This window comes from Calliopsis andreniformis, chromosome 3, assembly GCF_051401765.1.
Source record: "Calliopsis andreniformis isolate RMS-2024a chromosome 3, iyCalAndr_principal, whole genome shotgun sequence".
In the NCBI taxonomy this organism is placed as follows: Eukaryota; Metazoa; Arthropoda; class Insecta; order Hymenoptera; family Andrenidae; genus Calliopsis; species Calliopsis andreniformis.
Window position 1 is genome coordinate 10820669 of NC_135064.1, and position 25674 is coordinate 10846342.

At 33.9% G+C, this 25674-nt stretch overlaps 1 protein-coding gene across 3 annotated transcripts in view; it reads left to right on the top strand.

Annotated features, from left to right (window-relative positions):
• Positions 1 to 25048, top strand: part of Tps1 (Trehalose-6-phosphate synthase 1) — a 57776-nt gene extending 32728 nt beyond the window's left edge. For all 3 annotated transcript variants that reach the window (XM_076375304.1, XM_076375305.1, XM_076375303.1), the window contains 8 exons: positions 13522 to 13686; positions 13777 to 14005; positions 14744 to 15060; positions 15399 to 15772; positions 16158 to 16349; positions 17238 to 17565; positions 17711 to 18004; positions 19594 to 25048. In XM_076375304.1, coding sequence (XP_076231419.1) covers positions 13522 to 13686; positions 13777 to 14005; positions 14744 to 15060; positions 15399 to 15772; positions 16158 to 16349; positions 17238 to 17565; positions 17711 to 18004; positions 19594 to 19839 — 2145 coding nt within the window. In that variant the 3' untranslated portion in view covers positions 19840 to 25048. The remainder of the gene's footprint in view (positions 1 to 13521; positions 13687 to 13776; positions 14006 to 14743; positions 15061 to 15398; positions 15773 to 16157; positions 16350 to 17237; positions 17566 to 17710; positions 18005 to 19593) is intronic.
• Positions 25049 to 25674: the final 626 nt, after the last annotated feature.

The window sequence follows — 25674 nt, forward strand, 5'->3', positions numbered from 1 at the left end:
CCTTTTTTATGAAAAAGAAATTATATTTGACGTATGTGGACTGTTTGGATCTTTTTGAGAAATTTCATTTTAATCTTTAATGTCCTTTTTAAATAAAAATTCAATTTACAAAAAATGCAATTTACATGCTACTTAGTAATAACATACACGGTATACATTTTTATATGAAAATATAAGTTACATTGTTTTAAGATGATAGATATTTATTCGATTATATTGGTATGTAGTAGTTGCTTGAACAATGCACAAGAATTAATAAAGATCTACTAAATGTTCTGCAAAGCTGTCTAAGATATTGTTAACCGTTATCCTGGTTTTGAGAACACTTACACTAGTTTGAGTTTAAACATTAACCCTTTCTGTATTACTGACACTCAGTTTTTAAACACTAATACGGATCGATAATTTTTTAGATTTCGATTAAAACTTATCATTATTAAATATTCATAAAATTAATATATTGTTAATTTTAATATGTTCAGAAATGAGGCCTAACATGTATTACAGATTTTTATTAGAAAATATATATTTCAAAGTTACGTAAAGAAAATAATTGTTTACGGGGTCAAAAATAAGAAAAAGTAAGACATTAGCAAAATTTATAAGACTCCGTCAGTAGTTAACTGTTCAAATAATTATTCCATATTAGTACAACAAATTTTGTTTTCAGTAAAACAGTTTCATATGTAGACGTTCTGTTCAAGCACTTTTACTAAGGGCCAATGAATTTCATGTAAATTTTTGCCAAAGATCAGTAAAAATTATAATTATATTTCAGTTTATATTGATCCAAGCACAGCATAAGGGTTGAACGATGTTAATATTGAACAATTAATTAGAATTAAGTAACTGAAAATAAACAAGTATATTACTGTTCATCAATTTTAAAATCATTTTAAATTTTTATTTGCTCTAATTTTACAACTCGTTACGACTGCTTGCTCATTAACTTCGCGCGTCATCCATTTTCACTCCGATGACCCGCATCGAACTGTCAGACCGGCAAGTATTTTACCGTTCTATTGTTTGCAACGAATGTTTCGAGCGATGTCTGCTCGTGTTTTTCCTTCGATTACGTATCTTGCCTAATTTCACCCAGTTCGACAAGAGATTCTCCGAAAACAAACTATCGAGCGGTTCAATACCGATTACGCTTATTTCTACGACGATTATTGACCGCGTACTTTCTCATCCGGCCGATAATTGATAACTTTGTTTGCTTACCGACCCTATCTGTCCAGAAGCATCGCTCGAACTCTCGCCGCGGGTGCAAAAGTCACATTCGCGTTCGTATCGTCTTTAGGTAAACTATCATTGAGTTATTAACTTATTACGATGGCATGGTGAATGCTGTTGCAGCAGGCTAGATCAATACATTCTTTTCTTTTTAATTTGTTAACTGGGGGTCATGAATCGACTCAACGTGAACAAATTCCTGCATGTGTGTGACATTTTCGTCACGAAGTTTCATTTGTTTCAAGTAAAGTTAAATAGTGAAAAGCTGTCCTAGGTGATATGTTATGTAAGTGAATGTACCTCTGCGAAAAGCTATACCAAGTCAAGAATTTTCAATTTTCTCTTGTGTAGTGTACCTTCTAATACCTAGATTTATTATCGTTTATAATTTTCAAAAACTTACGTTTTTTGTTAAATTATTTTTAAAATAAATGTGCAATACATAGTTTTTAATTAGTAGGATGTATAAATGTATATAAAGGTAATTGATTTTTTCTTGATTATTTTAAGTATTAAATTTGTTAAATATTGGTGGCTTTTCTATAATACTTAATCCTAGGAAGCTCAAGCTCTCGGATACATCAAATTTAATCGCAAAATAAAAAAAAGTAGACACCATATCTCATGCATTTATCTGTAGTTACTGTCTGATAGAAAACAGATTATTGACGATCGATACAAATTATTTTATATAAAAAAGTAAGGTTGGAAACTTTGTGAACTTTTCTATCCCTGTCTCGGACTTCCGAAAGTTAAGAAGAAATATTGCCTTACTTTTTCCCTATAAAGTTTTGACAGTTGATAGGCTAGATTACACACTGATAAGCCTTATAACTAGCTAATCATTAGCTAGTAGTACATCCCCTACACGAGGTTAATCTTAAACAAGCCACGTGGAACTAATAATAAATGATGTTTCGAAGTCAACTGCAACAAAATTAGAATAGGATCGAGAACACGTGGCTGATCTCTATTCTCTCATTACAATTCTCTCTAGAGACTAGGCGGAAAGTAGAAAGGATTGCGACTAGCCTCTCGGGAGTTCTATGAATCTTGACCACCCACTCTTGACCCGTGTCCCAAGTGTCTTAGTCCTCAGAACGCAAAGAAGCATAATCGATACTAGCGATGCATCGACCACACAGATTGCAACCGTCACTTTAAACGTTACTCTCGAGATTGATCTTTGAACTTGAACTTGTCCATGCTAATGGACGTGACGACCACTAAACCGAGTCGATGAGTATCGACTTAATCGAATCGTCTAGGAGATGCGTCTAGGGGAAATTTGATTGCTTGCTGAACGACTCAATTGTCCCTATTTAATCATTGACGATAGGGAAGCGTTTGGCCTTCGAGCAACGCGGATCTCGCGATGTGTAACTTGTTCAAACTGACTCTGAGCGGATGGCGCGTGTTCACCTTGCACGTGGGTGAATAGCACGTGGTGTATTTTGATTTGAAAGAGATTCGAGAGGGAGAGACCAGTATAGTTGCTCAATTTGCAAACATGCTTTATTTTTTCGCGTTTAGGCTTTGACCCTTGTCTCGTGGAATATTGCAACGGAAAGTTTGAAGTAATAAATAAATAATTCATAAAAGGTTAATGTGCAATTAATTATATCAATACTGGTTTAATACACCATTACCAAATTAATGAATTATTTGTTTATTCATTAAAGATATATTTGTCTGTTTTGATATTTAGTTTATATTGTTAATATTTTATCTGGGAAATGACTGTGCGCTCTACATTGCTTCCTCTATATTATTTCAAAGTAGTAAATAGTCACTATCTTCAAATTTAATAAAGTTAGTGACTAAATCAAATTTATTGAAATTTATTTAATTAATTACTTAACTGTTTTGTCAGAGAGAGAAGGAAATGATTTCTTAAAAGGAATTCTAATTTTAATATCATTGAGTTAGAACATCATAAGTAGAAGAGCCATATGTTTTGATATTCATACTCATGTAAGTAGAATTGGTCGAAAATGGTCAGACAGAGAAAGATCTGAAAACGTGGATACTCCACTTTTATTGTTAAATGTTTCGGGAATATTGCATGTTTGCATCCACAACTGAATGTAGATAAGGTACTCCGCAATTCTTTAGTTGCCAATAAGGACTTGCAAAAGTTAGCAAGTTTCGTTTCATATGGAAGTCTTATCAAGTTTGTCCTCATTCGCTTTCTCGATGCAGGATGGTACACCTTGGAAACTTGCATCACTTCTTCTCATTATTTCTTAGGTAGGAAACGTGACTATGTGATCGATATAAATTCTATTACAGAAACCTTCCAAGCAAACTGATATTCAGAGAGAAGAGAAAAATCAAGAAATGTGATGGTTTCCACATAGATATTCATAATAACGACGTCGTCAGACGTTTTTTCGAATCACCTTAATAATATACTTTTAATTTCACTTTAAGAGACTTTTTTTTAGAAAAATTACTGCTGAAATTCAATCTTTTAAGAAAACGAAATAAGAAGAATTTTAATAATGAAATGGAGAATTTTCTTGAAAAAAGTGACTCTACGGAATCCTATGCTTTTAGTCGACTACTAAACACATCTGAGGTGTCTTATTTAGCTCATTAGGATACTGGTTATTATCATGGAAAAACTAGGTTAACGTTGCAGCTGGGAATTTTATTCTCACTTTTTAATTTTCCATGAAATATGATTCAATTATTGTGGTGAAATTTTTTGTAATTATTACAATTCTCTCTTATGTGTTATTAAATATCTTACGAATTTTTCTAGATGTAGTTAATTGCCTACAACTAAACCTATGCAGAGGATTTAAAAAAATATACGAGAGTACTTGTCAACAATTAAACAATAAATGTAAATAATTCGAGTCAGTATTAACTATCACATCAGAAATATGAAGTACGAAAGATCATAGTACGATTTTGAAATATATGAGAGATTTCTTTACACTTTTTGGTATTATATAAAATTCTAACAAGAGGAAAATTTCATCCAGGAATTTTATCTTATCAATTAGGGGATTTCCATGATCCCCTCTAATTCAGCACTAAAAATAACTCAGTGTATTCCGCTTTGACAGTAAATAGATAAGGCCACAATAAGGATGTCCTTAAATGATTCTATTTCGAAAGCACGTGGAAGAGATTAAAGTTAAAAGTGTCCGAGTTTCTCACATGAACTTCTATCTTCAACAAAAAAAATTTCGTTTAGGGGATGTCGTCTTATCAGCAAGAGGACCTTGACACCCAGCAATATTCCAGTAACTCTTCCCTGATAAGGGTGATACGAATAATGAGCTCCTTAAATGATTTTAATATCTCATCAAATTTCACAATCTGAGGTCTATTCAAACGAAAACAACTTCTTCTATAATGAGTAGTTCTTCATTAGTCAAAGAACCTTGAAATCCCTCTGATCCATCGCTGACATGTCCCAGTGACTTTGCCTTGATAACAACTAGTGAGATACAGATAACAAGCTCCTTAAATGATTCTAATATGTCGCAACATCTCACAAAAAAGTGTTGCTCTCGAAACACATTTTGTCAGGCAATTGACCAAATTTTATCAGCACTGAACATGTCCCAGTGATCTTCTTCGGCAATCACGGGGAAAAGGTCAGGGAGGAGCTCCTTAAATGGCTCTCGCGGGTCGTCGATCAGCTGTCACACGAATGGATCTGAGGCAAGGATCCTGGATACCGCGATAACCGTGTCGAGAGGTCGAGGAAACTTGGGTTATCAGAATGACGTTTGCGAATCTTGTCGTCGTTAAGCTTGCGTTAGGGTTTCGCCTAAATGAGATATCCTAATCGAAAATAGCCGATTCGTCGATTTCCACATTTTTATGGGAAATTTTCGCGGCATCTACGCCTACGTAGATTGACAGACGAGAATCACGTGGAACGTGGCCAGAGGCTTTTCGAGAAATTTCTCGCGATTGACGATAAAAGGGGAAGTCTGTCAGTCTGCTTGGCGGAGTGAGAGATAACAGGATTTTCGAGGTGATGTTATCGTTACGTCTGGTAGACTAATATTTATGATCTCGTAATATTGAAATGATTCTAAGAGAAGCTTTGACTTCGACTGTTTGACTTTCGACTTTTGTATTTTCATCTTGCGATATTGATCGGTTTTTCGGAGGTAATTTTTTGTAGAATTTAACTTCCTGTGAACGATCTATTAATATGATGGGATTTTTATCGCGTTGTTAGATGATTGTAGGTCATTCTTGTGATTCTATGTATGAAGAGTGAAAGGTTAAATATTTTTGTGAGATGGTTTATTAATAGATTAGTAGAATTCATTTATAATGAATATCCATGTATATACAAGAGCAAAATTAGGAAATTAAGACATACTAGTTACTTCATTTACAGCAGTATTTACATTTAATAAATCTATTTAAGATAATTGAATTAAAAATTAAGGAAACATTGAACCAAACAAATATTGATTTGTATAAGAAAAGTTTACACTGATTCTGATTCAAAACCTTTAGTAATTACTTCTCTGTAGGTAATATCTACTTATCACATTCAATATTCATTAATTAGCCATAGTTTACTAGATACAATATTTTGTAATCTATAATTTAGATCATTTTCTGTTACTGAAATATCTAATTGTCTGTCCACTAATAATTTTTCCGATGAAAGTGATTAAATGTAATTACAAATAAAATAGTTGAAGTATAATTGTCATATCTTTGTTATTTAATAAAATAATTGAGTTATTCTGTTAAATATTAGGAATTTATAATGAAAATAATTCAGAAGAAACCTAATCTCTAATAATTCTACTTGTTTTTAACAATTTATACACTTCCAAGATGAAATACAGTTTTGTTACTATTAGACGACTGGTTCAGAATATTCTGTTACAATAATATTACTGAGGGAAGATGCTCCATCGCTTTTTATATTAATCCTACAAAAACATCTTGGACAGTCTACACACTCTGAAATATATCCCACGAGACCATACCAAGACTCATTGTCAAGGATTAAAGAAAAGGGAGGAAACGAGAAAAAACTAAATATCACGTCCCAGGAGACATATCCCAAGACATTTAGCTCTTTTCACAACCAGAAAATTGTGACTGGTTTCGAAATTTAAATATTTCAAAATTTAACATGTAAATTAAAGTCTCTTAGTAAATGTGGTGATTTAATGGTTGGGTGAAAGAGGAAGCTGGCCTTTAAGATTTCTTGGGACTCCTGAGGAATTAACATAGGGGTAGAGTATTTATAATTAGCTGAGAGGTCTCAGATGAGATTTGTCTTTCGCAAAGATGAAAAGGCACATGAGAAACTTTCGACTCCACGATTACAAATATTTTTGATAATAAATATAATGAATCTTAACTATTAAGTTCACCATCAATTACTGGTTTTACTCTTTACCAATAAGAATTTGTCCTACGTGCTCTGTTGTATAAATTTGATAAATATTTAATAACGATATCTATGTTATTTTATTTTATATTGCATTTTCCCATTTACATTCTGAATTTTTGGACAGGTTCTTCAGGACTGACTTAATTCATAAAACAGTATTTTTTCGTTGTAAATTCACTACTACTATAAAATAGTATTTTTTTCGTTATAAATTCACTGCTATCATTATTATTATTTTTTGAAATTCTCTTATTTTCTTTTACTTCTGTTGTAATTCTGTTCTATTTCTTGTATCAGATCATGAATTTATGTTCGTGCGTCAATTAGATTTTTATGAAAATGACGATGCATTATTTATACCATGTTCCTCTGAACTCGAATCTTATCTGAAAATGCACGACGCAAAAATACATTTTTAAACAGTAAAATTACAGTGATCTCATTGTGAAAGGATAAACTTCCATGTGCGCGCTTGCAAACGCTGATATCGCGAGCTGGCGAATAAGTGTATCATGATAAAATGTTAAATTGATTTTTACAGTTACATTGCAGTCTTGACGTTCTCTTAAAATGTTTCAATAAATAATTAATATGTAATCAAAGTACTATCAACGTATTATTTATCTATCAAAAAAGTGTAATAAAAATCTATCTATCAACTATCTACATGGTTAATATGAGTGAATTGTAATATTTATCGAATGCTTTAAATTTGCAAATTTAAATACCATCACATGTTGTTCACGTGGTCACACATATTACTTATCAGTGTTTTACTGATTGTGTAAAAAAATGATATGTAATTTTGTAATAAAAAATATTAGCCAGTTTCTTGAACCTTCTTCAACAAAGTTTGTTTTCAAAATTGTAAATAACAATCTACGATTAATTATTTAATCATTAGATACGTTTTGTGGAGATGAAATTACAGTTTTGTTAATTCTTGAAATTTTCAATTCTATTAACTATACAGATTTAGGATTTAACAGTACCAATGTAAAAGACTTCGAGCGAATTAGTGCTATGTTATCTTTTCATTGCTTTTCCTCTTTAATGCATTCTGCCGACTGTTAATGTACATTAAAAGGAAACAAAGGAGTGGCGTGATATCAACGAGTTATAACGTCGTTAATATTCGTCGTATCGACGAGTATCGTCGTATAACGACTTTTGAACTCCATCGACCACGAACCTATCGCGAGTTATGTAATTTTTTTTTATTTTGCAACATGCAGCAATTAAGTATCGGTAGGAGGTCAGTGATTCGACAGTTGATTTCACAGTTCTACGTTCATTTTTCAAAATTTGCTTAATTAACTGAGTTTTGAAGTTCCACCAAAACTTCTGTACCGCATATTTTATGTGGTATGTTATTTGCATTGTTATTTTGCTAAGATATTCAAAATTATTGTCAACCAGGAAATTGCAGATGATAAAAATCATACAGTATTAAAATTTAACGTAGGTTCTATGAAAGCTAGTGGTTTTTAATCTCTAATCTGTCATTTCGTTTTTCAGAAACAGCTCTGATAATAAGAGAAATAATACTTTTTAATAAATGTAAGAGAATGTTAGAAGCAGGAAACAGCGAAAAACCGATAACTTTTTTCAGGATGTTTTGTATGAAACATGGCAGCACTTCAAAAGCACATTCAGTATTTACTTTCCATGAGTACGGTTTATGAGTGCTTCGTTGTTCGAAAAAAGCGAAAATGGAAACACCGATAAAAAAGTGGGTCGTAGTCGTAACCAAGTCCTGTAACACATTCAGTATTTTTTCTTATAGAGTACAGCAGTCCAGAATATTGTAAAATAGATGCAGATGTATTTTTATAATTATTTTGTATTAAAATTAAATTAAAATTAATGACATAAAATTAATGTCGACATGGTCGACAACGGTATAGAATATTATGTTTATATTATTCTAGACAACATATAAATATAACTGAGGGGTTCATAAAAAACAACCCTTTTTAAATTTTACGATTTTTCTTGTAAAAGTATATTCTAGTGATCAAAAACGAAACTCACAATATAATGGAATTTATACCATAAAAAATGTGATATATGTAGTATGATGAATATTTTGTTAAAAAAAGTTTAATCTATTGAACAAGAATAATTAAAGAGGCTATCTTGAAAAAAGACCAAAAAAGTTTGTGCATGATTATATCGACTGCTACAGAACAATAAGATTACATATTATTGCTAAATAATGTTTAACATATTTCGGAAGATATTTTAATGGATTTTGATTTCTTAATTAAGAGTTTAATGGTTTAGGGTCAGAAGTAACTAATTATATATTAAGCACTTCACTATACAATATCATTTTGTTCATTTACTTTAAAGTACATAATTTATCATATCATTTTTCTCTGCGTTTTATTTTATGGAGTTAATCAGTTTGTCATTTTTGATGATACATCTGAGAATCATTCTTATTCTTCTGTACATGTAAAGAAATCTGTGAGCTATTGTATGAAGTCAAACCTTTAAAGGAATTTTCTTTGATAAAGAAACACGTTCCGAAATTCTTTAGACGAATCTACTAAGCCATGCTAACATCTCTCTAAATAAAGTATTAACCCTTTGGAGACGAAATCGTTTAATTTTAACTAACTTTGGGCGATTAGGCAATATTTGCGCATAAATTATTAATTAGGTACGAAAAGCATATTAAGCATTTTACATATCAAACATGTTGTTCGCAAAAATATTCTAAAATTTTCAAACCATTCAAGTCCTTTTGTTCTTTTGATCAGTTATTATTTCTTAGCAGTAGCAAATATAGAATTTCAAGAAAAATTTAACTTCGATTGATATATCTGTGGTTGTAAGGCAAAACGACCTACGTCACATTTTTAAAAAATTTGAGTTAAAGCCTTAATTAACATTTAGAATATAGAATTTATAATTTCAGAAGGAATAAAGGGTATTAAAAGGATTTTTCATCGAAAAATGAAGGATTCAGGAAGACATACATAAATCTATAAAGGCAAATTTAAATTTTCCACTTTGGGTGATCATCACGGATAATTCATCCACAGTGAAAAGTGTAAAGGCGAATTTAGACTTTCCTCCTTGAATAAAATGCAGATGAAAACAACCTTTACAATCTTCACCATGAATGAATCATTCACCATGATTACCCAAAGTGAAAAGTCTAAATTCGTCTTAAAACAGTACTCAAGTTCAAAGCTTCAAACGCCAATATTTCAAAATCAAGAGCATATAACTTAGATCGTTTAGCCTCATAACCACAGATGTAGCCACACGAGGGTGTCTGGCTAGGTAGGGAAAGAAAGAGTTAAGTTATTTTACTCGTTTCATACAATAGGTCTATCATAAATGCTGAATTGGTTCCCTCTGCGATCGCATATCTGGTAAATAAGACCATTCCGTTGTCTCCGATAGAGTTAGATCACTCGTTCGAACGCGCACGTTTAATAACATGTTTTGAATAAAAGAGGATGGTGGGGTAAAGAGGACACGCGAACGCCTCGCCACGATATCACCGCCGATTGTGATACGCGCGCACCCTCCTCGGGTTTCGATAACAAGTAATTAAAATGTTTTCAATCGTTCCGCTCGTTTTTTCAACTATCCTACCATACTCGTCATGTCTCTCGGAACTGTTTACCGTCTCTTCCCGTTAGTCAGAAGAAAATGGTATTTTTCTAATATCTGACCCTTGCCGCGTTGCGAAATGGAGAATGTGCCGAGAAATTTATTGAGCTTTCTTTAGAATGGAGAAAATTTAATTCGACGATGGGAATAAAATGGAATACCTGCTGAAACGATATCAAAGTAGAACGATGTACGAAGATGACAGAAAAGGGGTGGAGATTATATGATCTTTTAGAAATAAAAATGAGGAAATGAAGTTCTGTGGTGGAAGTGTCGACACACTGCTATGTACGCATGTTCTTCCCCCTCAATTCACAATTTCTGGATAACTTGTTCGTGCATGGTCGAACACTCTTGCCCGCGCAACTGCAAACCTGAATTTCCTGGGTCGATTGTAGGGCTTTCAAATGGGACGAAATTAATGGAACTCGATAAGGTATCATTGTGCTTCTACAGCATTAGTCAGACGTTATAAATTAGCGAAATATTATGTAAGTATTTAAAATAGTAATATTTTAAATAAAAAAGCTTCAGTCTCTAACATGTGTTCTAGATTAATGAAATTATTGACCCAGGTCAAGGGTCAGAAAAATAATTCCAAAACTTCTTAAGAATAGAGGATTATTAGAATAGTAATAATAAAAGAAAAATAACTCTAAAAACAGAATAGTAATATTATAATTCTATAAAAAAACATCATCTATAAATAAGCTCTCTTATTGCTGCAAATCTCAACCTACTGATGTAAATCCCAATTTAGTAAAAGAATTAAACAATTTTCTTAACAATGAAATAAAGAATATAGAGAATTAGATTAGAAGTATCTAAAATGAAGATACTTAATTCCATCCGAATAAGTCAGCATTGATTAAGAATCATGAACCAGGAATTGCCAAAACCGACTCTGGCTATTTACGAGCAGCCATTGCTTTAAAAATCAATATCTCTGCTCTCACGTGTAAATAAGCAAAGCGGACATGGTATGTAGTTGCAGACGATGCATCGAAGCACGCGATGCCTGATATCGCAGAATCTCCTGTTTCTCCTGTCGTCGAGATATGTACATACGTCAGATCCACCCTCTGAACGTTGTGTCTACGCGAGGAGACATTAATAATAATCTCATTAGCGATTGCCGCGTGCTTACGTCAATCGAGACAGAGAAAGAGAACTGTGTTTTCATGAGTTCGGAAAAATAAAGGAAGCTGCGTTACGAGCAAACAAACTGAGCGACCGAGGATAACGAACAATTAACGAGGGGCGGAGAATTATTTTGATTGTTCTAGTATTTGTATCGAGTACATTAAGTACTGAAGATGGTGATGATACTCGAACTGTATATTTTGATCACATTGAGTGTTTCAATTATGTCATATTCCAAGTGGATTGATTCACGTTTGAAGTACTTTGACTGTGTTGAGCATTTTGAGTCATTTTTGTATGCATATTGGATATTTTGAGTGGCTTAAGTATACCACGTGTATTGACATTGTATTTACTTTAAGTGTATTGTAAATTTCAAGTATAATACCTTAGGTATCTTGATGTTTAGAATATTCTGTGTTGAGGATTTTGAGTACTTGAGTATCTTGAACATTCTGAATAGATTAGGTACCTATATTAGACATTGTAAATACTCTAATCGCGTTGTATGTTCAAAGCATCTGCTTTAAACCTGTTTGACATTTTGTGTATTTTTATTATTTTGAATACATAGAATAGTTTGAGTATTTTGAGTACTTTGAGTATAATAACTGTGTTGAGTAAATTTTTAATAGCTGAAATATATGTACTAAAATATGTACCACACATATATTCAATATTGATTATCATATTATTTGCATTGTGGTCGATGCAAATTTGTTTTCTTTTGCCATCAACTCCCGTCTCTGGGGATTCGTGCCAACACAATTTTGACAAATCTCCTCTTTATTAAAACCAACATATCTTCCCAATTGCTGCCAGGGCACAGATCTCTGGTGATTCATTTCGTATTTTCTTTCTATGTTCAGTAAAGTCATTAGATCACATTTGAATTGATAAGTATGGTACACACTTTCCTCTTCCTTTTTTTTTATCTCTAACTTTGCCTCTCGAGGTACCGACAGACGCGCATTTCATTAATCATTCTTGTTTATTGTATTCTTCACTTCCTAGTATTCAAAGCGATTAAAGTGAAAATACGTTCTCCAGCTATCAACATCAAACGCGTGCATCGTTATCGATTTACCATTTGCCATGTTATTCGTTGCGTTCGACCAGCGCATGGTTATTCGTAGCAATTGAACGAATATCTACAACTTAAGATACGATAAAAATAGAAGCCACGCTCTGGGCAGTGGATGCGTTATGAAGTCCAAGGGAATGATAATGGAAATATAAATACGCTCTGCTGTAAAACAGAGACATTCATTTTTCTTGACCCTTGAGACAATTTGCGAAATCATTTAGGTATGCAAACTTAGTGAGGTTTAAAATGTGTAGAGACTCCACAGATTTTTTAAATTAAATATTTGACAACAAAATTTGAAACGAAAAAAAAATGATGAGTCAAATTTAGAACTTCACTCACTTACTAAAATTTTGGAAGGATTTTAAGAAGAAATTAGGAGAAATTGTTAGAAAATTTCAGATTATAGTTATTTTCCGAATTGCATCTTGCTAGAAAAATTATACAGTTATGTACATATATCGATATGTAGTAGGTACCATAAAATAGAAATAGTAACATAACTTTAGGTGATAATAAATATTATTTACATATTATTTATTTAGAAAATAGTATTTAATGTCACCTAGAGTTATGTTTCTATTCACCCCATTTTACTCAACTTCAAATTATTTCTAGTGAAATTTCACAATTTGGCTGATATACTAACAAGGAATTTAATTTTCAATTTCATTTTACCATGTTAGATAGTAGTGTCAGTAATAGTTCATCAAACACAAACTCCTGTTTAAAAGATTGTATTTGCGGCTACTTCCAAAAGCGATGAATTTTAGAAAAATGCTAAAAACCTCAAAAATTAAACAATATACAATTCTGGGTTGTTCACTTTGTCACATTCGTATACCCTTTTTTATACATTAAAATTTTCACGTATTAAAAAAAGAAAGAAAATAGTCAATATTCTAAAATTCCCTATCTTGCGATATTACTTTTAGACATAGATTTATTAGTTCCTTCAATACCATTTCAAATTTGTCTACAATCTCTATGAACACGTTCGAATAAAAAACCTGTTTTCGTCATCCAGGTTGTGGCAGTGCACGTCGATCCAGCCGTCTTCGACTCCTACTACAACGGATGCTGCAATGGCACTTTTTGGCCATTGTTCCATTCAATGCCTGACAGAGCGACCTTCATCGCCGAACACTGGCGTGCGTATTCCAGAGTTAACGAGGAATTCGCCGCAAAGACGGTAAGTTCGTTCCCATATTGTCAATTTTCAAATAGTTCAAAAGTTTCCCTATGTTCTTTTTGTACAACCCACGTGTTTCAAATTCTTTAGGTTGGAGCACTCGAGCAAATCCACAAGGAACAGGAGAACCAATCGAACGGCACACCGTTGGTCTGGGTGCACGACTATCACCTAATGTTAGCCGCGAACTGGATTCGACAAGCTGCCGATGAGAAGAGCCTCAAGTTAAAGCTTGGCTTCTTCCTGCACATCCCGTTCCCACCATGGGACATATTCAGGCTGTTCCCATGGGCTGATGAGATTCTCCAGGGAATGCTCGGTAAGTGCCCCTGATAGCTTCCTAGTTCCCCTAGTTTTATACAGTTTTCACTGTTAAGGCTTTTGGGAGTAAGCTGTGCTCTTTTGGAAAAATTTTCTCAAGCATTGCAGCTAACCTTATGAAAAGCTCAAGTGACACACTGATATTGGTCTGTGAGGTGGTAATATACTATACATAGTGAGTAACGAAAATATTCGGATTCTAATACAATTTTGCCTTGTGAGGTCTATATTTAGCATAAACCTCTGACTGAGGCAAAGAGACCTATGTCACATTTTCAAAAAATTCGAATTAAGGCTTTAATTGAGATCTGGAATATAGAATTTATATTTGCAGAATGAAGAAAGGACATTAAAGCATTTTCTTCACCCAAAAATAAAAGTTCAAGACAAATCTTGAAGACATGCAACTTAGGTTATTTTGTTTTACAACCACAGAAATATGTATGCAGTTATATTACTTATATATATTTATACTAGATGTAGACCATAGAAGTCAAAGCTATACTAGTGTCCAAATATTTTCATTACTCACTATAAGTAGACACTGGACACTGCTCATGTTCCTAATGCTGCTCACTAATAAGAGTTATTCTTTGTTCGTCCGCGGAACAAGTAAAAGAGACGCCTTAACAGTGAGAACTGTATGTCGCCGGGCCCTGAAAGCCTCAAATCTCTGACTCCTAGTTCCATTGAGGTAATTTCCATGTCTGACGGGAATGTACAAATCGCTTGGTAGGTTGCGACATGGTCGGTTTTCACATTCAGGACTACTGTCTCAACTTTGTTGACTGCTGCCAAAGGTGCCTCGGCTGTAGGGTCGATCGTAAGAACCTGTTGGTGGAGCACGGCGGAAGAACTGTGCGCGTTAGACCCCTACCTATTGGCATTCCGTTTGACAGATTCGTCTCGCTGGCCGAGACAGCCAATAAAGTTATGCTGACTAACCAGAAGATTGTGCTGGGTGTTGATCGTCTCGATTACACGAAGGGTTTGGTACACAGACTGAAGGCTTTTGAGATGTTGCTGGAGAAGCATCCGGAGCATCGCGAACAGGTAGTTAAGCTAGCCTGTTCTTTTGGTATTATAAGGAACCATTGGCTATAGATGGGGGATGATTTAAAGATTGATTCTGTCATCTATTCTCCCTTTTTTCTAAGTAGAATTAGTGATACTTGTGTATCGATTTCGTCCATTTTTGAACGTTTATAATTGATAAATAGAAGTTCCAGCGCACTGTCGTTATTCTTGATGTTTGTTTTATTTTGACGCTTAAAATCACTCTTTTAAAATTTTCCCTCATTCATAATCAAGTTCTCTATATAAAGAAGATAATAAATTTGGGATTCTGATAAACTAGAATGGAGTCTAATTAAAAACGATTCCTTCGTCAGGTTACTATGCTTCAAATTGCTGTACCATCACGAACCGATGTGCGCGAGTACCAGGACCTGAAATTGGAGATGGATCAACTAATCGGTTGCATTAACGGCCGATTTACGACGCCTAACTGGTCTCCTATCCGCTATATTTATGGCTGTGTGAGCCAGGACGAATTGGCAGCATTCTATAGAGATGCTGCAGTTGCCTTAGTCACACCGCTGAGAGATGGAATGAACTTGGTTGCAAAGGAGTTCGTTGCCTGTCAGATCAACAAGCCTCCAGGCGTATTGATCGTTTCTCCATTCGCTGGAGCTGGAGAGATGATGCACGAAGCTTTGATATGCAATCCTTACGAGATAGACGAGGCTGCTGAAGTTATTCATAGGTACTAACATCAGAAGACATATTATATACTTATGAACATAAGATTACTGTTCTTCAGAGATTCTATGACCCCTCTGTGTTGTTCTGCCTAGAGATTAGTGACGAATTGTTGATCTTAATTCTAGGGGTTAACATATGTCATGAGAAACAAGCTATAGGAATCTTTGTATAAAACTTCGTATAATCTTCTTCGTAGACAAAATCTGCATTTAAGTCCCATTTTCATAAAAATGGGTAGTCTAGATATAACAAATCAAATCTATAGTTCTTATTGTTAGTCAACTTATTGTTAGTAGTAAATTACTACTAGTAATATGTCTATTATTCTACACAGTTTTTATTCTAAAATGAGATCAAATACTAAGTTTCATATGGGTATGCTTTAGGGCACTCACTATGCCAGAAGATGAACGCACGCTCAGGATGAACCACCTAAGACGCCGTGAGAGGATCTACGATGTCAATTACTGGATGAAATCCTTCTTGCAAGTTATGGGCTCACTTGAGGAACACGATTCCGTGGGTGCCACTACCATGCAACCAGTGACCATGGATGATTTTGACGATTACTTGAGCAAGTAGGTATTATTGAAGTTAGTCAACGTGCATGACTGGGCCCGACCAGAGCATGCGCTTCAACGGGAGCGAACTGATAATGTATGATAAAAATATACTCACTTCGAGGTGTTAATAATTTAACACTACACCTGAATCCTCTACGGCTGATACAAATTAATTACACTTTAAATAAAGACAAACCCTTAAATAATTAGCAATACACTCTTACGTATTTGTGCAGAATTGCCCTGCATGCGGTGGTAGGAAATTGGTGCTTCTACAAAGAAAGTATTATTGCATGATGATTATTTAAAAAATAATTTTTTAAGTAGAATAATCAATTCCCTATCGGCATGGCAAGTTACAGAGCACTGTGCATAAATACTCAAGGGTTATAACAAGTTTGCCTATCCTACATGAATTAGTGGGTTGCTTATAAATGACAAATTCTATACAATTAACGAAACACTTCAACACGCCTTTCTCTTCGATCTACATATCTAAGAAACTCTACAACAGAACAAACGATTACGCTCACAATCAGCATGAGTATGGGTACGTCGCAACGTGGGAAATACCAGTTACCACTTGATCCTTCCAACAATGTCAATGACACGTCAAAGATATCTAACGCTACGATTTAAAAAAAAACAAACCAAATTGACTTGCAAAATTCCGTGAATTAACTTCCCTGATGGTCCAATCCCATCTCAACGAATGTTATCCCGACATATCTTGTGCAATCAGAGCTACAAAATTTTGGGGGTATACAGACAGTCATCCAATGCGCTTGGATGACAATTTTAGCCAGACCAAAGCTTTGGAAGACGGCGGGCCCGCGCGTGCGAATGCGACCTGACTCATGATGAAAGCCGGGTAACGTTCCAGTGATAACACATGTCCCCTAGGTATATCGGCGATAACCATAAGCTGGCCCTGTTGCTGGACTACGATGGTACCCTAGCCCCTATCGCGACGCATCCGGATCTCGCTATTTTGCCCCTGGAGACGAAGAACGTTTTGCAGAGATTGTCTAACATGTCTGACGTGTACATAGCGATTATATCAGGCAGAAACGTCAACAACGTTAAGTCGATGGTTGGCATCGAGGGTATCACGTATGCTGGGAACCATGGACTGGAGATTCTGCACCCTGATGGCAGTAAATTTGTTCACCCGATGCCGGCGGAACTGGAAGGAAAAGTGGCGAATTTGATGCAGACGTTGCAAGACCAAGTAAGTAGCATTCTACTTGAAGTCTTTCGTCTCATGGAGAGATATACCTGAGTTTCTGGAGCAAGTGTTGTACTATAGGTTTCTCATAATTTCTATTTCAGTATTTTCATTTGCTTACTTAAGTGTTTTTATTGAATGTACGTAGCTATGCAGGGAAGGTGCCTGGGTGGAGAACAAGGGAGCTTTGCTGACGTTCCACTATCGCGAAACACCAATGGAGGGGCGTCAGGAAATGATTGATCAGGCGAAGAAGATCATAGAGGATACTGGTTTCAAAGCTTGCTCTGCGCATTGCGCTATCGAGGCGAAACCACCTGTTGAATGGAATAAAGGCCGTGCTTCCATTTACATCTTACGTACAGCTTTTGGTCTGGATTGGAGTGAACGCATCAGGATTATCTATGCCGGTGACGATGTTACGGACGAGGATGCAATGAAGGTACGAATTTTATAAATTTATTCTGTGTTTATTAGCAGAGTTGGGCAGTACTTGTTTTGTGTTTGCTTCTGTAATGACTATTAAGAGTAATTTGTAATCATTAATCAATTATTCGTTTTATTAAAATAAATCAGTAATCATAAGTAAATAATTGTAATTTGTAATTATGAACCAGTAATTAGTAACCATTCGATGAATGGTTAATTTGCATCTTACTAGAAACAGTAATGGACATAATATGTACATGTGTAAAAAATAAGTAGAATGTTTGCAATTAGAGATATGTTAAAAGTAAACTATATTTCTCTATCAAAATCATAGTTTTAATTAGTTTTCACAATGCAAGTAAATTATTAGTTAATTCAATTAGGTAATGTATCTTTTTGAAAAATATTCGCAACATTATTATTAAGTTAACGATTATATCATAAACAAAAATACAATTATTTCGTGATTAATGATTATTACGACAGATTCAACAACTTTTTTTTATCAATCATAACCGTATAGTAATCAGTAAGCATTGATTACTGACTTGATTTCACATTAATCATAATAATTTTTAACTCATCAGATTTGCCCAATTCTGTGTATTAGATTGAGTCATACATAAGTTCCGTTCCTTAAAATGAAATGTATTTGTTACTAAAATATGCTACATTTTAATCTAAAATATATTCGCTATCATGGTTTGTCAGCTGGACCTTACGCGTAGAGACGAGTAATGTCACTCACTCATCTGTACGCGTAGGGTCCAGCTGGCAACCATGTTCGCCATTATTATTAACATCATCTTGCCATTTTTCAGGCAACTTGTCAATCCGCTTGCCTAAAATTCTTGGAACGACAACTAGACACTACCTGCATCGGAACTTATTTATGACTGAACACAATGTTCAAAGAAATTTAATTTAACTTTTCGTCAACCATTTAACTACCTTCATTATACATAAATCGACAAACCGATGTTATTAATGTATTTCATTAAACCAACTGTAACGGATAGCAAAAGGTTGGCATACGTTTTTAACACGTTGAATGCGCGATTTTTCGACGTTCTTCACACCTTTTTATTCGTTCAAATACATATACAGTGACTCAAACATTTTTTTAAAAAAATTAAAAAAATTTTTAGAATGCATTACTATTTTGCATGCTACAATGGGCAATTTTTTATTTTGGAATAAAATAATATTTTTCCCCTCTAAAATGTGTTAAAACGCAAGGGAAAAATTATTTTCAATTCAAGTAAATCGACCAATAGTTGAAAATTGAAGTTATAACTAAATGAGGTAAAAGAAGAAACACTCTCAAATCATTCTTACAAATAGCTAATCTTTTAAATGCACGTGGACATGATGTCTATGAGTCATTGTACGTTTTTGAAAATAACAATTTCAAGGTTCAATGATGTTCGCACAAACGTTAAGGTCTATTTATTAAAAACGTATTAAGGAAACGTAAGTGATCGACGATCCTTGTAGCATTCAACGTGTTAAAGAGAATAGACTTTACATCTAGAAACCTTGAATAGTATACAGTGAATGTAAGAGCTTGAGGCCTTGACTTGAGTATTATACGTTGTGCAGGCGTTGAAAGGTATGGCAGCAACCTTTCGTGTTGCCTCTTCGCATATAATTCGTACCTCGGCGGAACGACGTTTACCAAGCACGGATTCCGTGCTGACGATGCTGAAGTGGGTCGAGAGGCATCTGAGTAGACGCAAGCCCCGCAACAGCACCGACATCCCCGCAAGATTCCGTCGCAACAGCGCCGGCATCACCATGGAGATGTCATTCACGCCGTCGCATACAACCGCAACCCTAGAGTCCTAGGTGACGACGTGACATTCATCATCAATACCATATCAACTGTGTCCTCGACAGGAAATGCATGCGCGTCACGGACTTATGTACTCGTAGAGTAAGAGCAAAGAAAGCGAGAAGAATAGGAACGAAGGAAGGGAATCTCTAAATGGGTGAACAGGTAAACGTCGTGTAAATTCTATGTCCAGATACAGATATATAAATTATGCCATGTATGGTGGAGAAACCGTCGCGTCGACGCCAAGAAACGGTTCTTCCTTTGACGAGTTGAATCGAGCCAGCCCTAATAGCAACTTCCGGGAACCTCTGATCTCCGAATGATAATATTTAACAAGCAATGGATTACCAGAGTATGAACTGCACGAGGGACTTGAGCCAGAGGGAGTAATTGATTGTCATTGGTGTTGAACCAGAATCATTTTATCATCTGTTCAACGTCTATTCCTATCGATGTGTATCTCCGGTAACCATTTGGGATGACTTTAGACCGAGAAACAATGATTAAAAACGAAAAAAAAATATATATGAGCGTCAACATATGCGTTCGCTGAATCTCCGTTTCAAGTATCAATCGCGATATATATATAGATATACACATATACATGTTCTTTTTTAGCATTCATCATATGATTGTTATATTGTACGATATCGGTATAACCGATGCTTCCTACGAATGTATTCGTCGGAAGTCGTAGTACTTAGCTGTGCATAGTTTTAAGTTCGCGTCGCTCAAACCAAAACAGAAGAAAGAAACATATACTACATGTATTCATATTACAGTGATTTGTCCAACAACTGTTTTTTACCAAGCTATACACTGGATACCAATCTCCGAGACAAGAAACAGATAGAAGGTTAATTAACACGAAGATGGTTCTACGTCGGCGATAGCTGACTGTATTCGATATTGTACACATTTTTTATTTTTGTTTGCGCTTGCATTCGAGGATATTATTGTTGAAATCTATTCGAAAAATTTGTATTTTTTTTTCTCTTTATTTCCTCAAATTCAGACTCAGTCACTTAGAATTGGAGAGCTGTGTTGTCCAAATTGTTTACGGGCTGATTCCGTCGAAGTAGAATCGCAGAAATATTTTTCTAGGAACTACTTTTCATTTTGTGTTACGAGCACGCTTATACTTTTTATACTAATGTCGGTGTAGAGTTTACGAGTTGTATTTATATTGACCAACAATATTAATGTTGGAGAATCGAAACGAGATAGATAATTGCAGGTACTATACGTTATCATATACTGTATACGTGTATTCGTTGTTAAGAAGTGGACTCTTAAGTTCGATTACTGTGTGGGGTGTTTCAGAGGTACATGTTTGAATAGAATAAAAATCCCAGACGGGCAACAATTTCTAATAAGCATGTTTCACATGAATTTGAAATTTGATCGATGCAAGAAAAGACCAGCATGTGAAAATTGGATTCAGGATTCTACAGGGTTATTGTAATTCTCGCTAAATTTATATATCGTTAAATAAAATCTATTTTAATGTCTCCTAACTTCTAAAACACCCAGGCACACCTAGATTTCTAGTTTGTTCCACGAAAGAACGATGGGGAGCTGTCGCGTGAAGAGTATAGTGCCAATTGGGTCCTACTCGGTGAACAGTTGAAAATGATCAAACTATAACAAGTGGTCCCTGAACATTTTACACAAGTTTCAATACACAAACACATTTATACATACACGTATATGTTCTACAAAACGAGTTCAAATACGGACAAATTTTACACGTTTTCTAAGTAGAATAAGTCACTCGAGGATTTCTTATTCCACTTTGTTTATCTCTTGTCCGCGCAAGAGAAGAGTTGGAGTAAAAGAAATAAAGAGGAGGAAGCGAAAGATCAAACTTTTTGGACGAATATTTTCTCGATCGATCTCCTTCTTCAATGCCCACCGAACAACGCAGCAAAGAGGAAGAAATCTTCAGCATTGAGTTAGATCAATGCGTTTCAATGTAAGATTAACTAAAAGAATTCCTGAAGTTCTTCGAGTGCCATATTACAAGCACGCCAAAGTCGACCAAAGAAGTAAGTTTACACGAGAACTTGTTTGCCGAAGACAAGTTCATTTAATTGCGACAAAAAAAAAAAAAAATAAAGGAGAGCGAGAATTATTACAAGTTTTCGGTAAATTTTTCTACGAAGATTATTTACTCGTCTCCTTTTATCGGGAACTAATGTACATAAGATAACTTATTATCAGATCGAAGAAAGAATCGACTTGGAAACGCTATTCCCAAGAAATGTTTAATATTTGCAACGTTTGCAATGATTGCATTGATTGCAGATAACAATCATACTTTATTAGAATATTTTACTTTATTATATTCTATAAAATTTAGTATCTTAAAATGGAAGTTTCAGGTATAATTTTTACCTTTCTTTTTTAGCAATGTGTAATATGTAATCCAGTAGTAGTTAATGGTTTGTATACGATTTCATTATTAAATGGGATTTCTAACGATATCAATAGCTACTTATAAATCAACTTCCAAACTGGCTGATAAATAATACTACTCTTTGATTTACATACTTTTAAATGTTTTCATTGCTACGTTATTTGTGTGTGTAGTACATATGTGTATACGAAGATCATGGTGTTATTTATATAGTTATAAATATTACTTAATATGAAGGATTCTTAAGCGAAATTATTGAAATAAAAAAATATCCGGAATACAAATGGTGAAAGTTTTTTTTACATTAGAATTATTATAAAATACTTCGATAAAATATAGCGAGGCAAGCAGTGTATTAAGTATTAAAGTGAAATTCAACGCACAAATAACTTTTTTATATAAATAAATAAATTCTTTAATAAGTTCAGTCTGGACTGCATGATTTATATTGTAAAACTAGTTGAATCACTATAAACTATTATACAAATTTTTATTTTGTGAAAATAATTCTAGTGAAGGATATACAATCTACCTATTGTATTTCTATTTTTTGTACAACACTCCCATTTAATATCAGGAATAAGTTCGTTACGTTCCTAAGCTTTATATTCTAAAAATTATATAATACTCGTCAAAGTAAAAATAATACTCGCGATGCATTCGCTAAATAAAGCCCACAATTTAGTATCGTAAACATTATCTAATGAAATGAGTGGAAAAAGGAATTCTTCAGATGATTGTGGGAGGTATCCAATGTCGATTTATTCTTCGACTCTAACATATTAATTTTTCACATATAGACAGATAATAATTGATTTACTACTCTACGATTTGTACTTTGTTACACACTTTACTGTAGCGATCAGAGGAGAACGAAAAGTTTAAAGAATTGATGATACTTAAACAACTTGTCCACTATCATTAAGTTTCTTTTTCAAGTACCATTGTATCCAAGCGATGTCGCCATTGCATCATGTGTAGACTCATAGATTTATTCGCGAAATTAAAACTATTTGTACTGTAATGCCAATGTCAAATTTTTGACTGAGCACCAATACGAAATGTAATGGTTAGAGAGTAAGAATTATTTACAATAACGTAATTATCTACGATAATGTAAAATTTTGGGATTAAAACATTCACGAGACTTTTGTTATTTTACTTAGGAAGTGAGATAAAAGGCTGAAGAAGGAACCGATAATTATTTTTGGGAATAATTAATGTACTTATAAATCGATCGAGCAACTCATGCTTCAGTTCTGTCATTTTCATATTCTAAATAAATTAAGCGTAAGTGTCAAACTTATTCGAATAAATCTGCGAGTCAGTTATATATTGTTTAAATACATCGACACAGGTGCAAAGAACATGCGCAAATACCTGTATACATACATGGGATAATTTGATTTAAACTTCAAAAGTTCTATGAACGAAAGTTTGTTATGGTACATATATAATACGTGTATTTTTGTATGTAGAACCTGTGGAAAATTCGATACGATAAAGGATAACATGAAAAACCAAAAAAAGAAGAAGCGAGCCTCACGACACGAATATATGATATGAAAGTGGTGATTCTATGTAATTACTTAGTGACCTGTTTCTGTCCCGGATATCTATTTTTACAACTGTACTTACGATTGTAGTAATATAACAGTAATAATAATATAAACGTGTAAAATACTTCGTTACAAAGGAGAAAAAACGAAAAATAAGTAGAAGTCATTGGAGATATTGTTCACCAAATATATTTTTTTTCCTCTTCAAAATCAAGATAAAATACATAATCTACACATTTCTCGTTGACGATTAAACTTCGGTCTTATATTCGCGGTGTAAATTTAGCGATACGTTTTTGTATTTTTAATCAGTTCCATTTGCTTCCTTAACTTCCCATTCGTTCCCCGGTTATTTGCACTCACTCCCCGGTTATTTGCAATCATTCCTCTATCTGTGCTTTGCTTCTTCCCTCTTACTTTCGATGCGTTTCATCCAGCATTGTTGTTTCCCCTCATACCATGTTGCTTCAGTGCATAAATTGATCGTTGGTAAAAAAAGATAAGAAAACGAAGAAAGAAACTTTGATCATGAGTTTTACAGCATAAAGTATACTAGTACTTTGTTGATTTCACCTGTGAAACTACTATCCTTCCATTTCTATCCAACACTCCCCAGGTTCCAATCTCGTATGTCCACCCTGACATTTATTAGTCAATTACTATTATCGCTAGTCAATAAATAACAATTGAGCTTTATGAAGCGCTTAAAGGGAAATCAGAAAGAAGTTACACCGAACTGGCGATTGTCGAGCGAGAAAAAAAAAGAAAACGATATTCGATGTCATATCTCTGTGAATGTATGTCAAACATATGTGTATATATATAATATATATGTATAGATAAAAAATGCATATGTATAATATGTATATGTATGTACGCATAGAGTCCTATACTGTGCCCATATAATGAAACTCCCATAAAAAAAAAGATGAAAGAAATAGGAAAAAAAAGATGTGAATTCTTCTACATTTTGTATGAGTACTTAGTTTTTACCTCGATTATATACTGTACGAATCAATGAATGAATAAATAAATAAACATTATCTGTATGTATATGTGTATACACGAAAGAACACGCTCACACAGGCAGACAGACAATTAGATATAGGAAGGAAAAGAATGCACACGGCTTTTTCAAACGAGCCGAATTTGTAGTGGCTGCTCCCGTGATTGTAAACGAGAATAAAAAGTGAAAAGAAAGAAATGAGAACAAAATTGCAGAATAAATGTTTGTAAACTGCACGATAGTTTTCTTTGTCTTTCCTTATTTTCCTTGTTTTCTCGAAACGATGATATAACATCGTCGCTGGAATAATTATAATCAATTGAACGACGTATCAGCTTCATTATTTTAACTAATTATTGCAGCTGACGTTATAAAACCATGAGAATTTTATTTCTGTGCGTATAATCATCCATCATAGCGTAAAATCAATGTAAAGAACGAATACTTCGATGCTTCCACAATTTTTCATAATATCTATATAAATATTTTAATTTTAAAGAATACCCAGTTGTAGTTATACAGGATGACATGTAACCTTTTAATTTATAGCGCGTTTCAAAAAATGTTTTAAATAAAACGTGCACCTAGAGAACATTTGTGACCATCAAGATGTCTTTAATAAGAAGATTCTTATTATCTTGATGTGATGCCTCTAATAAGAATAGTTCTCTAATAAGAAAAGTTTCAGAACTTCAAACGCGAATGTTTCGAAAGTAGAAATATGTGACTTATGGAGTGTTTCCTTGCAACCACAAAATATAATAACACATCATTGTAGCATATACTTTCGAAGCACACAAAAATTAGAAAAATTCTGTAATAATAACGAAGAAAATGGTAAAAAACTTACCTTTACGACGAG